The sequence below is a fragment of the Zingiber officinale genome, chromosome 1B, assembly GCF_018446385.1.
Source record: "Zingiber officinale cultivar Zhangliang chromosome 1B, Zo_v1.1, whole genome shotgun sequence".
Classification (NCBI taxonomy): domain Eukaryota; kingdom Viridiplantae; phylum Streptophyta; class Magnoliopsida; order Zingiberales; family Zingiberaceae; genus Zingiber; species Zingiber officinale.
The window spans coordinates 149993129-150006430 of NC_055986.1; the positions used below are offsets into that span (position 1 = coordinate 149993129).

A 13302-nucleotide genomic window follows, 5' to 3' on the forward strand; every position below is an offset into this window, starting at 1 on the left:
ACTTGTTTTTACATTTAAATTCACTATTTTCGAGCTGAGCTCGAGCTCAAATTCAGAAACTCACTCGGGCTGAGCCTCTTTAATTTTCTCGAGCTCGAGCTCGGCTCGGCTATTTTTTAGCCGAGCTCGAGCCCATGATTAAATGGTCATGCCAAGCTCAAGCTCAAATTCAGAAACTCACTCGAGCTCAAGCTCGAACCGAGCCTCTTTAATTTTCTTGAGCTCGAGCTTGAGCCGAATCAAGCTTGAGCTCGGCTCGGCTCATTTGCAACCCTACTTCTGCCTGAAGTCGCCTCCAGCAGCTCCATAGCTCCATTTTAGCCCTTCCGCTGCTCCGATCGCTTGGATGATTTTGGGCAACCGAAATAGGGCTCATCCGAATCTAATTTCCAGCCTTCTCCTCAAACAGGCTTCCGCTCTGGCTTCTTGTCCCTCAAACGTCACGCACATCATTTTCGTCCACCAGTGTACTCTTCCACAACACCTCATCCCTCGGATGCACCGAGCACATCGACTCCCTTCCCGTGCCATCATTCTCACTAACCGTGTCTTCCGCTCAACTTCTTGTGTTCCTAAGATCTTGTACACTTAGTCATAAGAGTTAAATACTAACAGGACCTAATCTGATTTGGTTGATCACATCAAAACTATCACGGAGTACCAACAGAGGTATCTCCTATCCTTATCATCAAAGAGCTCTTACTAGTTAAAAATATGCAATTTCAATCTTTTGTGTGTTAGTCAATCATGTAAATTTAGATATAAAGTTAAATTTTATTCAACCAAAAGCCTGGTGTAACATAAGGAACTAAATCAAGATGTGTTGGTAGGTCAAAAAAAAGAAAAAAATATCTATTGTAGTAATCTTTGTTGTTTGACTAACACATCTACTAAGTGTTTCATGGCTCAAGAGTAAAGTTGGTTGTGGCATAGAAGCTTGGCATATACCAACATGAAGTACATAGCAAAGGTTGCTAAGAAAGATTTGGTGAAACTAGTACAAGTTATCCTAGAAATTCTCACATTGATAAGAATATCAACAAAAACTTGAAAAAGGGATTTGCTATTAAACTTGAAATTAATAAATTAGGAAGGCAATGTTCAAGAGTGAGCTAGGTTCACATCGAATGATGAAGGAAAGCGGAAGAAAATAGGGTTGACTATGTGAATAATACACCACAATCACCTAGTACTTGTAGAATTAACCTAGAGTAAGTAATGAAAGATACTTGTAAAAGGGTGAGAATAAGGTCTTAATTTGAGATCCTAGGAAGTTAACTTTCACTAATCTTACAAATTGAGCCTAAAACAATAAATGATGCATTACTTGATCTATATTGTATCTTGACTATACAAGAAGAGTTGGCACAATTTGAGAGAAATTAAGTTAGGGATTTAGTTCCTAGACGTTAGAATAGTATTGTTATTGATACTATGTTTTTAGGAACAAATTAAATGACAATGGAGTTGTTTCCAAAAACAAAGCTAACTAGTAGTTCAAGGTTTCAATCTAAGTAAAAAGATTAGGTTATGATGAAACTTATGCCTCGATAGCTCATTTAGAGTCTATTTGAATTTTAGTGTACACCGATCACAAGGGTTTTAAACTATTTCAATTGGATGTGAAGTCAACTTTCCTAAATGGATCTATTAGGAAAGAGTATTTGTAGAGCAACTATCCTAGTTTGAGAACCTAAAATTTTCAAACCATGTTTATAAGCTTAACAAGAGCATGATATGAAAGACTTTCATCCTTTCTAGCATCTAAAGGCTTTAGAAGAAGACAAATATATTTTACTTTGCTCCTAAAGTCTAAAGATAAGGATATCTTTGTTTCCCAAGTGTATGTTGATTACATCATTTTTAGGTCAAGAAATTAACAATTTCTCAATTAATTCATTACAAATATTAAAGGTGAGTTTAGTAGGAGAATTGATATTTTTATGAGAATTTGAATCAAATAAGTCAAGGAAGGAATTCATGTTCATCAAACAAAGTATGTCAGGGAGCTTAAAAAAAAATTGACATAAAAGGGTCAAGCAAACCTTTGTTTGAGTATCTTGGACCAGGGGGCTTCATCCCCCTGCTGGGGGAGAGAGTTTTCCCCTCTAGGGGAAACCCTAGAGCTACCGTTCAAGGAGCCATCATGACGATCCGTTCACCACCAGAGCAAGGAATCCTTTCGAAGACACCGAGAATCTTCTTCATAGCATTTCTTCATCTCTAATCTCTATTTTAGATTGTACGAATGCTTCTTTTAGTGTCTTTGGTTTGTAATTCTCTTGTAATGGAGTAGTTCTCTTGACTCTAGGATGTAGGGAGTAGCCCTTCTGAAATGTGAACATCTTTTCATTTAATCTATATGTTTACATGTTTCTTGTTTGATGAAATGTGTGTTTATGGTCCAGATATACCATATTAACACGATCTCGATGCTAAAAGCATGAGATTCATATCCCATAAGGGTTTAGGGATGAACTAAAAGGAGAACCTGATCCTTCGACTCGTAGAAAACTGAGACACAAAGAGTCGAATACAAAAGTGCAACCCAGTATGCCACGAGGAACCCTAGGTCATCATAGATCTTAATGGATCAAACCTAATTCGTTGTCACATAATAGGAAAAGTAGTTGATTAGAGGTCGAGGGATCTTGTGACAAGGCCCCCTAGGTTCCAATCACTAATTACGATCATTCCGAAAGTAGACAATGATTAGGGTTGATCCGCTGGTGTAGTTTCAAAAGTTTAAATCGGATATCACGGGATAGTCTACCTACATAAATATCCATTGAGGATAGGAAACCAAACATAGATTTAGTGTTTACAATCATTTTGATGAAACTAAAGTCCTAGAATCACTTCACCCTTCACTCACTCCACTGACTCAGCTCTCTTTTCTGCCTCTCTCTTGATTCTCTCTTGCTCACATCTCGCTCTCAACTCTCTCTCTCTCATTCTCCCTAGCTTGTTCATGACTTCAACTACCCTTGATTCTCTAGATAACTTACTTTGTCATTTTGACTAGTACTTAATTCATAACCCTTGTGGATTCGATCTTTTATTACTTGACGACATTTTCATGCACTTGCGGATTTATCACCATCACAAGGGAAAGCCCAAGCAGGTTAATGTGATCGGATGACTAGCAAAAGTCTAAGCAGGTATTGGTGTAATCGAACCAAGCCAAGTTGAACAATAAGAGGCTCGAGCTCAGGATCGGTTCATTATCCCTAAGCTTGAGCTCGGCTTGAGTTTGATTTGAGCTTTAGTTCTTAAGCTCGAGCTCGGCTTGTAATAAAATTAAATAACTCGAGTTCGACTCGAGCTCAACTCAGAAAAAGATCATTTAAAAATTAAACAAGTTTAGTTCAAGCTTGTTTAAGATAATTAGCTATAATAATTAATCATATATTATTATATTTATTATTTATGTGATATATATGTATAATAATAATAATAATAAGATAAACGAACCTCTTAACGAGCATGTTCGGAAGTCTCTTAAACAACATGTTTGTGAGCCTCTAAATGAGCATGTTCGTTAGCTCATAAACAAAATATTGTTAAACTTGAGCTCGGCTCGATAATGTTTTCGAGTTCGAAATTAGGCTCAAGCTCAGCTCGTTAACTTAATTGAACAAACTTTTCTTCGAACTGAGACCTAAATAGCTCGCGAGCGGCTTGGGTCATTTACACCCCTACAAGCAAGTCAAGGTGATTGGATGCTTGACAAGTGAAAAATTCAAGAAGGTCAAGGATGACCAGATGAGTCCAAGCAAGGTAGGGGTGATCGAATGCTTGGCAAAAGAAAAATTCTAAAGAAATTAATAAGTAGTGAGAAGTCTTGAAGGATTGAACTCCAAATAAGAGGTAAGCCTAGTAGATCAAGTAAACTTACAGGATAAGGTTTATATAAACCTAGTAGGTCAGATGGACTTACAATATGAATGTCTTGCAGGAACTTAGAATCGAAAGCAAGATGGAAAGCATATGAAGGTAACTAGATACTGTCAAACCAAGTTTGGGGTGAAGTGAACTTACCCAGATCCAACCAGACCTAAACTAGTTCATCAACTTATACACCAGTTCGGTTTACCGGTTGGTCAATTCATCGGGTTCGGGTCCAAACTCAGATCGGTGATGTGGCTTAGTTTAGTCTATCGTAAAAGTGTTTCTATCGATCAATATACTTGATAACGACAAGATCACGTGGCTCGGTCCAAATCGCGATTAACTTGATCATGGGGATAAGTTTGGCAAACCGATCAAGGCTTATCAGAAGAACTAACGAAGCCTTATAAAAACAATCCGAGCACGATGTTCAGATCATCAATCTTCATAATCTACTCTTCATCTCTACGTTCTAAAAAGATCTCGAAGGTCTGCTTATGCTACTGAGAAAGCACGGGAGGAGTGTGAAGCACTCAAGGGCTTTCGAACTAAATGTCGACAAGTTTGTGTATATTTATTTAATAAGCATTGTTATTATTGCTCTATCTATATTCTACTTGATCAACTTGTAAGAAAGGTGTGTCCGCCTCCGGAAGGCATCTAGAAAGGAGAATACTAGTGGATGGGCATCTCCCGTACATAGGCCTTGAAGTACCAATCCTTGGGGGTTGGGAACTAAGTCTGGTGTGTTCTCTTTGTTCTGTCCTTGTTTATTATATTGTATTCTATGGCAACTAATGCTCTTGATAGAAAGAACAAACTATGAAACTGAGAAAAAGACTATTGATATTCATCCCCTTTATTGATTCCTAAGAATCCTACACTTTAGCTATCGAAAACTTGCTGTAAACCTTCATTTAGCCCAATAGTTGACTACTCAGTCTTTATCAGTAGATTAATACTCACAATCTAACCAATATCGCACAACAATGATTCTTTTGCTTTCCACATCAGGCACCACTCAACTAATGTGATCAATCAAATTGTCAATCAACTCAACCACGAATATAATCATTTTATTCGTTGGCTCCTCAAACCAGTCGACTACGCCAATTAATTGATCCACCAATTTTATCTGATGCCCATTAATAGTTCAGTGTTTAACCCCAAATCCATTTGGAGTATCACAACCACTAGTTAAGTGTTGTCCATTAATAGTCGAATATTGACCCCCAATAATGATCAGTTGTAAGATCAAGTCTGTTTATGTTAAGTCTTCGGGGCACTAGTGTAATGGTTAGACCCTCTAATAGATAAATAAGGGATCTAAGGTTCGACTCTCAGCTACAGAGCACTGCAGGGGATTTATCTCCAGTGAGAAACGGACCTAAGAATGCTGGCCATTTAGATCAGTCTCCATTAGCACTTCTCGATTTATCTTGATAGTCAATAGAAAACTTCCGTAGAATCAAATTGATCACCTTCAAAATTAATCTATTCAAAAAAAATTAGATACCTAAATTAAAAAAACAAATGTCTATTATGTTAAGTTCTTCACACATCCTCGTACATTCAAGTCAGTCAAAACACAATGCATTAAAGTCTTACTATCGTCACTTGACTTTGTATCTTCCATCTACCATTAGGCCATACATTCTTTAAATACACTCCTCCATATGTCATCATTCACATCTCATACCGACACCTCCAATGGCTATCATCCTCGTTTCCTTAATGCTCTTCGTCCTATTGTTCCTCAATCTGCCACCATACCCTTCCCTAACTTGGCCGGACTATGTCAATGCTCTAGAATTGCTTCAACGCTCATCATAATGTTCCTTATTTTCTAATCCCTCCAGTGTCCCATGCCATTTTTTTTAATCTCATGGACCTCTAAACCACTAAGTGTGTCATCTTGATCACATGCCAAACCAACCCCCGAACTATGGTGCAGTGGTAAGGGCGTTTAGTTGTCTTCCAGACACCCATAGTTCGTGGCATATTTGTAGAGATTTTTCCTCCAATGGGACTTGCAACTAAGGGATGTTAGACTTCTGAGCCACCTGCCGCAAGTGCTTTCCGATTTATCCTGGTAGCAGATGAAAAACTTTTGTGAGACTAGACCGGTCACCCCAGGCTCGACGTTACTCTACCTGATTAATCATTTTTTTTTATCATGCTAAACCAATCCCCCAAGACGTAGCACAAACGATGCACACATGACATCTGTGACGTAATGACTAAGAGTCAATTTTTAGGAACTTACTATCTAAAATTTACCTCACCATGCACCTAACACTTATATACCGACATTTAATTCTCTCCATATCGGTGGGACCGATACTAAAGGATCCTTAAGATAATGAATCTACATTTGATCACGCCAAGCAGCCCCTGGGGCAGGGTATCATGGTTAAGCCCTTTAATGATAAATCAAAGATTTAGGATTCGGAACTCAACTGTGGCACATTATTGAAAATTTTTCTCGAATCGGTCACCTTAAGTTCGACATTATCTGACCTGATTAATCATTGTTTTATCACGCTCTGTGCTCCATGTCACATTAAATACATAAGATAATATCCAACTTAAAACTCTGTCCAAGGATCAAAATCTAAAATGATACCAAACCACTTGAGGAACAATTGCACCAACCATCTCAACCAACTTAAAAGGTAAAATTGGGTTGAATTAGCATATAGGATTCCATTGGCAACACCAACCTGACAATAACATGACTACACAGTCGACCATCAACTATGCCAACAGCAAAAACCAGTGTTTAAATTTGGTTTGCTTGTATCAGACACAATTGATTAGATCAACCACTCGAGCAAACCAACACAAATTGATCAAAGGCGATTTACTTGGAAAATTAGACTTCTTAATCATCTAAATTTTCATTGTCGTGATCGTCATCCTCATGATGATCTTTAGACTGGTAGCACAAAAGGTCTTATGTATTTGGAATATTCATATCATTACATTTGCAAGATGACCCCCTATTTCCATCAATTAATTTACTAAGAATATACAGAAGGTACAAAATTTAATTCATACTTGAATATCCAGAGTCTCACCAAAGTATTCTGACTCCAATTTTCTAAAAACTAACTCCACCGCCGAAGGGTCTACTTCAAAGCCAAAGTTTTCACCAGCATAATTTACAAACAAGTATTCCTTTGAGGACAATGGTGCAGGTAGCAGATCATATATACAATGCAGATCCAAGCTCGAGGGAGTGATGCAATCATCCTTTCTCAGAGAATAGTAGACATCAGCCAGTAGAAGCCAAATAAGGTCTGAATCAATCCGAGCAAGTGCTGATAATGCCCTAATAGAAGAAGCTCTTAAACTAGCCATGCCATTGCAAGCTATTCCTACAATAATGCCACTAATCTTTTTTAGGACAGTTCGTAATGCAGAAGAAGCTGTATCATCCAAGCATATCATTGTAATCATGTCCAGGACTGCGACTTGCACTTTTTGACTGGACATTTCAGCCATTGGTTCCTCCAGGGGAGCAGTATCTCTGTATGGAAGGAGTATTCTTTTGTCGTCTGATGGTATTTGCTTCCTTCGAAATGGAAAAGACACAAGTAATTTCCATATAATATTCCCATCATTGTGGAATCGGCGAATGAAAAAATCACCACCTCCTATTTGGACCCCTCTGTAAATCACTTGTAAGCATCTCTGGATGGTAGCCTGAAAAACATAAAAGAATGTATAGTCTAGCTAGATGTAAGGATACCAAGTCTCAAGTCTATTTTTACCAGTGGGTCAAAATTGACTACAGATGAAAATTCATCCGTCCTCGATAAAAGCAAGTATGGTTAGAAGAAAACAATCACATGTATTTCAAGAAAGGAAAAAAAACAAAATAGTGAGGTCCTAGTAACACACCACTGAAACCTTATTCTTAAGGCAAAGAATCAGATAAGGCCATATTTTGTTCATTGCCGGCAGCACTCTGTTTTCATCAGCCTCATCTTGAGAATCCATCTTACATTTCAGATCAGTTAGTGATAATAATTCAGTTGCTTCCACAATTGCTGCTTCAGTTTTTTTCTCGTGCTTGTAAGCTTCCTCCACTTTTGCAAGAGATACAGAAACATCCTATGAAAGAAATTTTACTTAAAATCCATGTAAAGAATAGCAAACAATATCAATGGTAACTGATTTAAATTGGAATATTAGTCTGCCAAGGACTATCTTTGTTAGCACTTTTATTTTTCTCATAAAAGTGCATATTTTAGTCATAGGGCAAAAACAAAAACGCAACGTTATGCATAATCTAAACAGAAATAGGCTATCACCTGTATCATGTGGAAGTGGGAAATATTTGCCATGCCAAAAGTAGTAAAACTTAAACATCCTATATTCGACAAGTATTCTAATTGTTCATATGTGCTACTAATGGTTGAAATCAAGTTATTTTTTATTGTCAACAATATACAAGATGTAATATTATCCTAAATGCTCCAATATACACATTATTCATGAAGTTATGGAAAGTGTTAGGTCATGTTCCACCAAGTTGCTCATATTGGTCAATGTTCGACTCAACTGCTTAAATAGCTTTAATATGTTTAGCAAAGAGTTTAAGTTAGGTCTGCTTGTATGACTTGTATGTTCATGAAGTTTGCAGGAACTTTGTTAGATGCACATGAAGCTCATGGAGCTTGTAATGACTAATTTAGCTTGATGGCTTAAAGGTCCGCTGAAGATCAACGAAGGATGGTATGAGATATCCAAAGGACCATAGGGGATAAGCAAAATTAAGTTGTGTCCGAAACTATGACAGTAACTGCACGTAGAGTATGTAAGGGCATAGCAAAGGATGACGTGTGGAACATGCCGAGGATTTGATGCATCCAAGAGACTAGGGGCATGACGCAAGTACTCTTGGATAAGTGTAAAGTTATGACAACTTGGTAAAATATGAGAGACTATGAGAGAATGTGTAATCTTGGGTCTCTAGGGTAGATTCTTACTTGGGGATAAACTTCACCAAGAACATGGGTATTTCAGGATCATAGTCAATTTTGAATTAAATTGATTAATTAATTTGGTTGCTTGGGTACTGACTAAGATACTCTACTTGCAAATAGAAATGTTTTGTCTACTAAAAAAGGATTCCAGTTCACTATCCGGGATGAGTTGATTAGGTAGTCAACTAGATCTCGTTTGAATTTGAAAATAAAACCCTCTTCCTGAAGAGGGTCTTATCTAGTTTAGCAGACTGAAGAGGATTGAGTTGACTAGAATGTTTTCCAATTGATTGGATTGACATGAGATAACGATCTCGTGGTCAATGTTTCAATTGACTAACAAAGGAATAGAGTCAATTGGAATTAAACAAAAAATAGTTTGGGGAAACTTGTCCAAACATGGATTGATTGAAGTCTATAAATAGAGGAGGGTAAGGAGAGCTTGAAGCACAATAATAGATATCATTCTAAAGCATCTGCACAACTACACTTTTCACTATCCATTGTTTTATTATTTTATAGTATTTCATATTTAAGCCCACCATGGCCGGTATCAAAGCCCAGATGAGAAAGGATAAGGGTTATGTTAGGTTACTAGCCAACGTTGAATTTAGGCAAATGTTCAATGAACAAGCTTTAAATGGGATGCAAAATGAAAAAGTGGTCCAGATATTCCAATAGAGGTATGACAATGCCTATGGAAATAAGGTATTAAATGACTTACAAAGTTATTTAACTTGATATTGAAAGCAAAAAAATGTATGATCAATGAAGGATAAGTACTCTAATTTTCTTATATAAAAATGGAGTAGACGTATAAAAATGTGCAAACTGTAGGAAACTTTGGGAAAGAGTAACAGAATAAAGATTAGGGAGACCACGGTGACCGAAAACAATTTGGATTGATCCTTGGAAGGTCGACAATAGAAGATATGCAACTTCTCAGATAACTAATTGAAAAGTATCGGGAATAAAAGCAAGATCTACATATAGTATTCGTTAACCAAGACAAAGTTTATAATAGAGTCTCGATAAAAATTATATAGAAAATTCTAGAAAAAAAGGTGTTAGCGTAGCATAAATTGAACTAATTAATATATGTATGAGGATGTAACGATAAGAGTGAAGTCTTCAAGAGGATTAACCGAAACATTTCCCATAAAGATAGGATTACATCAAGGATCAACTTTAAGTCTCTATCTTTTTACACTAATCATAAACGAACTCACAGGATATATCCAAGACACAGTACCATGGTGCATGTTGCTTGTAAATGATATTGTTTTATTAGGTGCATGTTGTTTGCAAATGATATTGTTTTGTTAGATGAGACAGTTGAAAGGGTAAATGTTAAACTCGAATTTTGGCAGAAAATATTTTAGATTTAGTAGAGTAAAGATAGAATATATAAAATTTAAATTTATCAATATTAAATGAAATGAGACGATTATTAAGATAAGAAATGATAAGTTGTCTGGAATTGAGAGGTTTAAGTATTTAGGATATTTTTTGCAAAAGGAGAGAGGGATTGAGAGAGATACCTTACATAAGAATACAAATAGGAAGGTTGAAATGGAGAGCGTCGAGTGTCTATATGATCGTAAAGTATCTCTAAATTATTGGCTATATAAAATGACAGTTAGACTTGCTATGTTATATGGTTGGACTAAAGATGAGAGTTATCGAGATAACGGTGTTGAGTTGGATATGTGGACATACGGAGATGTTTAGGATAAAAAATAAAAATATTAGAGAGAGTCGGGATTGCATCTATTGAGAGATAGTATGGACATGTACTTCGACAACCAATAAATGCTTCAGTTAGGCGATGTAAAACTATAACAAATATGCACATATGAAGAGGAAGATAAAAAAAAACTTGATTAGCAATAATAAAATTTATTTAAATATAGATAATGATATAGTTCCCACCTAGTACGATAAAGCTTGTTTATTGTATAGATAATCATATAGTAGGGGATAGAGCACAATGATGTAGAAATATTCATATAATCGACCTCACCTAGTAGGATAAGACTTGGTTGTTAAAAATTTCGTTTCGTGCCGGGCGGAACGGGCGAAACTTACCGTTCCGCCCGCGCACCGAAACCGGCACCAGTATACCTACCATTTCGCATGATGTCATCGCGTGCACGCGACAGAGGAATCACGCATGCTCGTCGTTGTGCGACAATCAGGCATGCTCGTCGCGCGACAAAAGGCTTGTCGCGATTCCATCGCGACTAGCAGAGGAGTCGCGGTACTCCTCCGACGACCCCGGAGGAGTCGCGGGACTTCTCCAGCGGCGGCGGAGGAGTCACGCAACTCCTCCGACAGCCACGGAAGAGTCCTACGACTCCTCCGGTGGCGCCGGAGGCATCCCTCGCGACTCTCCGGTGCCGCCGGAGGAGCGTGCAGTGAGAAATCGAATTTAGGTATTAAAAATTAAATATTTTGATTTAATTAATTCAAACATTTCCTAAGACAAGTGTGATATTCCGAAGAGGCTTTTATAAAGCCTAATTAAATTATCCTATTAAAATATAAATATATTTAAATTTTTTTAAAAATAAATTTTATTAATTAATATTCTGAAAATTAATTTTACTAATTTAAATTTTATTTAAAAATTTTAATAAAATTCTAAAAAAATAAAAAATTCTAATAAATGAGATTAATATTTTGATATTTTTTAATTATTTTATTTTTTCAGTTTTACTGTTTAATTAATATTTTAATTTTTTTTAACCATTTAAATATATATTATTTAAAATAATAATTAATTTAAATAAATAAATAAATAGTTAATTTATACAATTATTATACCTAACGTAGTATTTTTTAATTAATTTATATACTTATTATAGAAAAAATATAGAATCAATTTAAAATTTAGATCCATGAATATTAGGATGTTTAGTTTTTTTACTTTTAAAATTCTTATTTCCTGACCATATAAAATATATATTTTTATCTTAGAATGTCTCTACTAATCTGCTTAGGAAATATTATATGTCCTTTATTTAAAAATTTTCGATAAAGGTCTGTTAAATTTATGATCCATAATAAAACACTTATAATCTTCTACCCCTATGATTATTCTAAATTGAGATAGTTGAATTATTATTATTAGAAAACTATTTCAAATTTAAATTAAAAAATACCGAAACCTTGTCAGCACGGCACGATACGATACTAAAACCGTATCGTTCCGGTCTGAGACCGAAACCTCGACACGGGTCGAGATTTTAAACCTTGGTTGTTGTTGTATATTATTTCATATTTAGAACATAAGATTTATACACTGTGTTGTTAAAGGCGCACCCGAGGCGTCAGGCGCACAAGGCGCTGGGGAAAACGCCTCTTCCCGCGCGAGGCGGCCGCTGTTCGTCAGGCGCGCGCTTGGGCGCGCCTCGTGCGCCTTTGCACCTCAACGAAGGCGTGATCGAGGCGCGATCGTGAACAAATCTGGATTTTAAACCAAAAACACATTCCAAACCAACTTTGTTTGGAATTAGGGCCCGGGAAACATGAGAAGAAAAGAACGCAGGAAGGGAAGAAGAGAACACAAGAAGAAGAAGAAAAGGATAAAAGGGAAGAAGAAAAGAACGCAAGAAGAAGAAGAAAAGGATAAAAGGGAAGAAGAAAAGAACGCAAGAAGAAGAGGAACTCATTCCTGTCCGCCGCCGCCATCGCTAAGTCACGCAATCGCTGAGTTGCGTCGTCGCCCAAGTATGTTTTCCTTCTTTTTTCTATTTTTCTGTTCTTCACTTCTTCTCTTCTTCTTTTTCGTCTATTATCATCTTCTTCTTCTCTTCGCTTCTTCTGTTATTTCTTTTCTTCGTTTTTACTTTTCAGTTTTTCTTCGTTTCTTCTTCTTTTCTTATCTTTGTTCTGTATCTTCTTTTCTTCTGCTCGTTCTTTTTTTTATTTGGGTTGCTGGTTCATGTTCTTGCTGTGCTGCTGTCCGATTTTGTTTTGTTTTTCCTGTTTTTTCATTTTTGAAGGTTGTGTTTTTTCTTCCTACTGATGTCCGGTTTTGGATTTTTTGGTACTGTTTTTCTATTTTTACTGGTTCGTATTGGTGTTGCTGTCTGATATTTCATTTTTTTTACTGTTTTTTCATTTTTGTTTCTCTTGTTTTGCTTTTTGTTTTTTACTGTTTTGCTATTGCTGGTACAGACTGTACACTACTTTTCTATTGCTGGTACAATGGTACAATATTGATTTTTTTAAAAAAAAATTTCAGACTATTTGCTTGTTCATTATCATGGAAGGTAGTAGTGATACTCCAACATATATATCAAAAGATCCAGGATGGAATTATTTTCAAAGAGTTAATTCGAATAATAAAAATGATTTAATTTGTAACTTTTGTCAAAAAATTACAAAAGGGGGTATCTATCGTGCAAAACAT

At 36.3% G+C, this 13302-nt stretch overlaps 1 protein-coding gene across 1 annotated transcript in view; it reads right to left on the bottom strand.

Annotated features, from left to right (window-relative positions):
* Positions 1-6830: 6830 nt before the first annotated feature.
* The window catches only part of LOC121984921 (TELO2-interacting protein 1 homolog), a 68693-nt gene continuing 62221 nt past the window's right edge, over positions 6831-13302 (bottom strand). Inside the window, exons 16-17 of the mRNA XM_042538105.1 lie at positions 7798-8010; positions 6831-7599 (exon numbers count right to left, since the gene is read on the bottom strand). Of these exons, the coding sequence (XP_042394039.1) occupies positions 6946-7599; positions 7798-8010 (867 nt within the window). The 3' untranslated portion in view covers positions 6831-6945. The remainder of the gene's footprint in view (positions 7600-7797; positions 8011-13302) is intronic.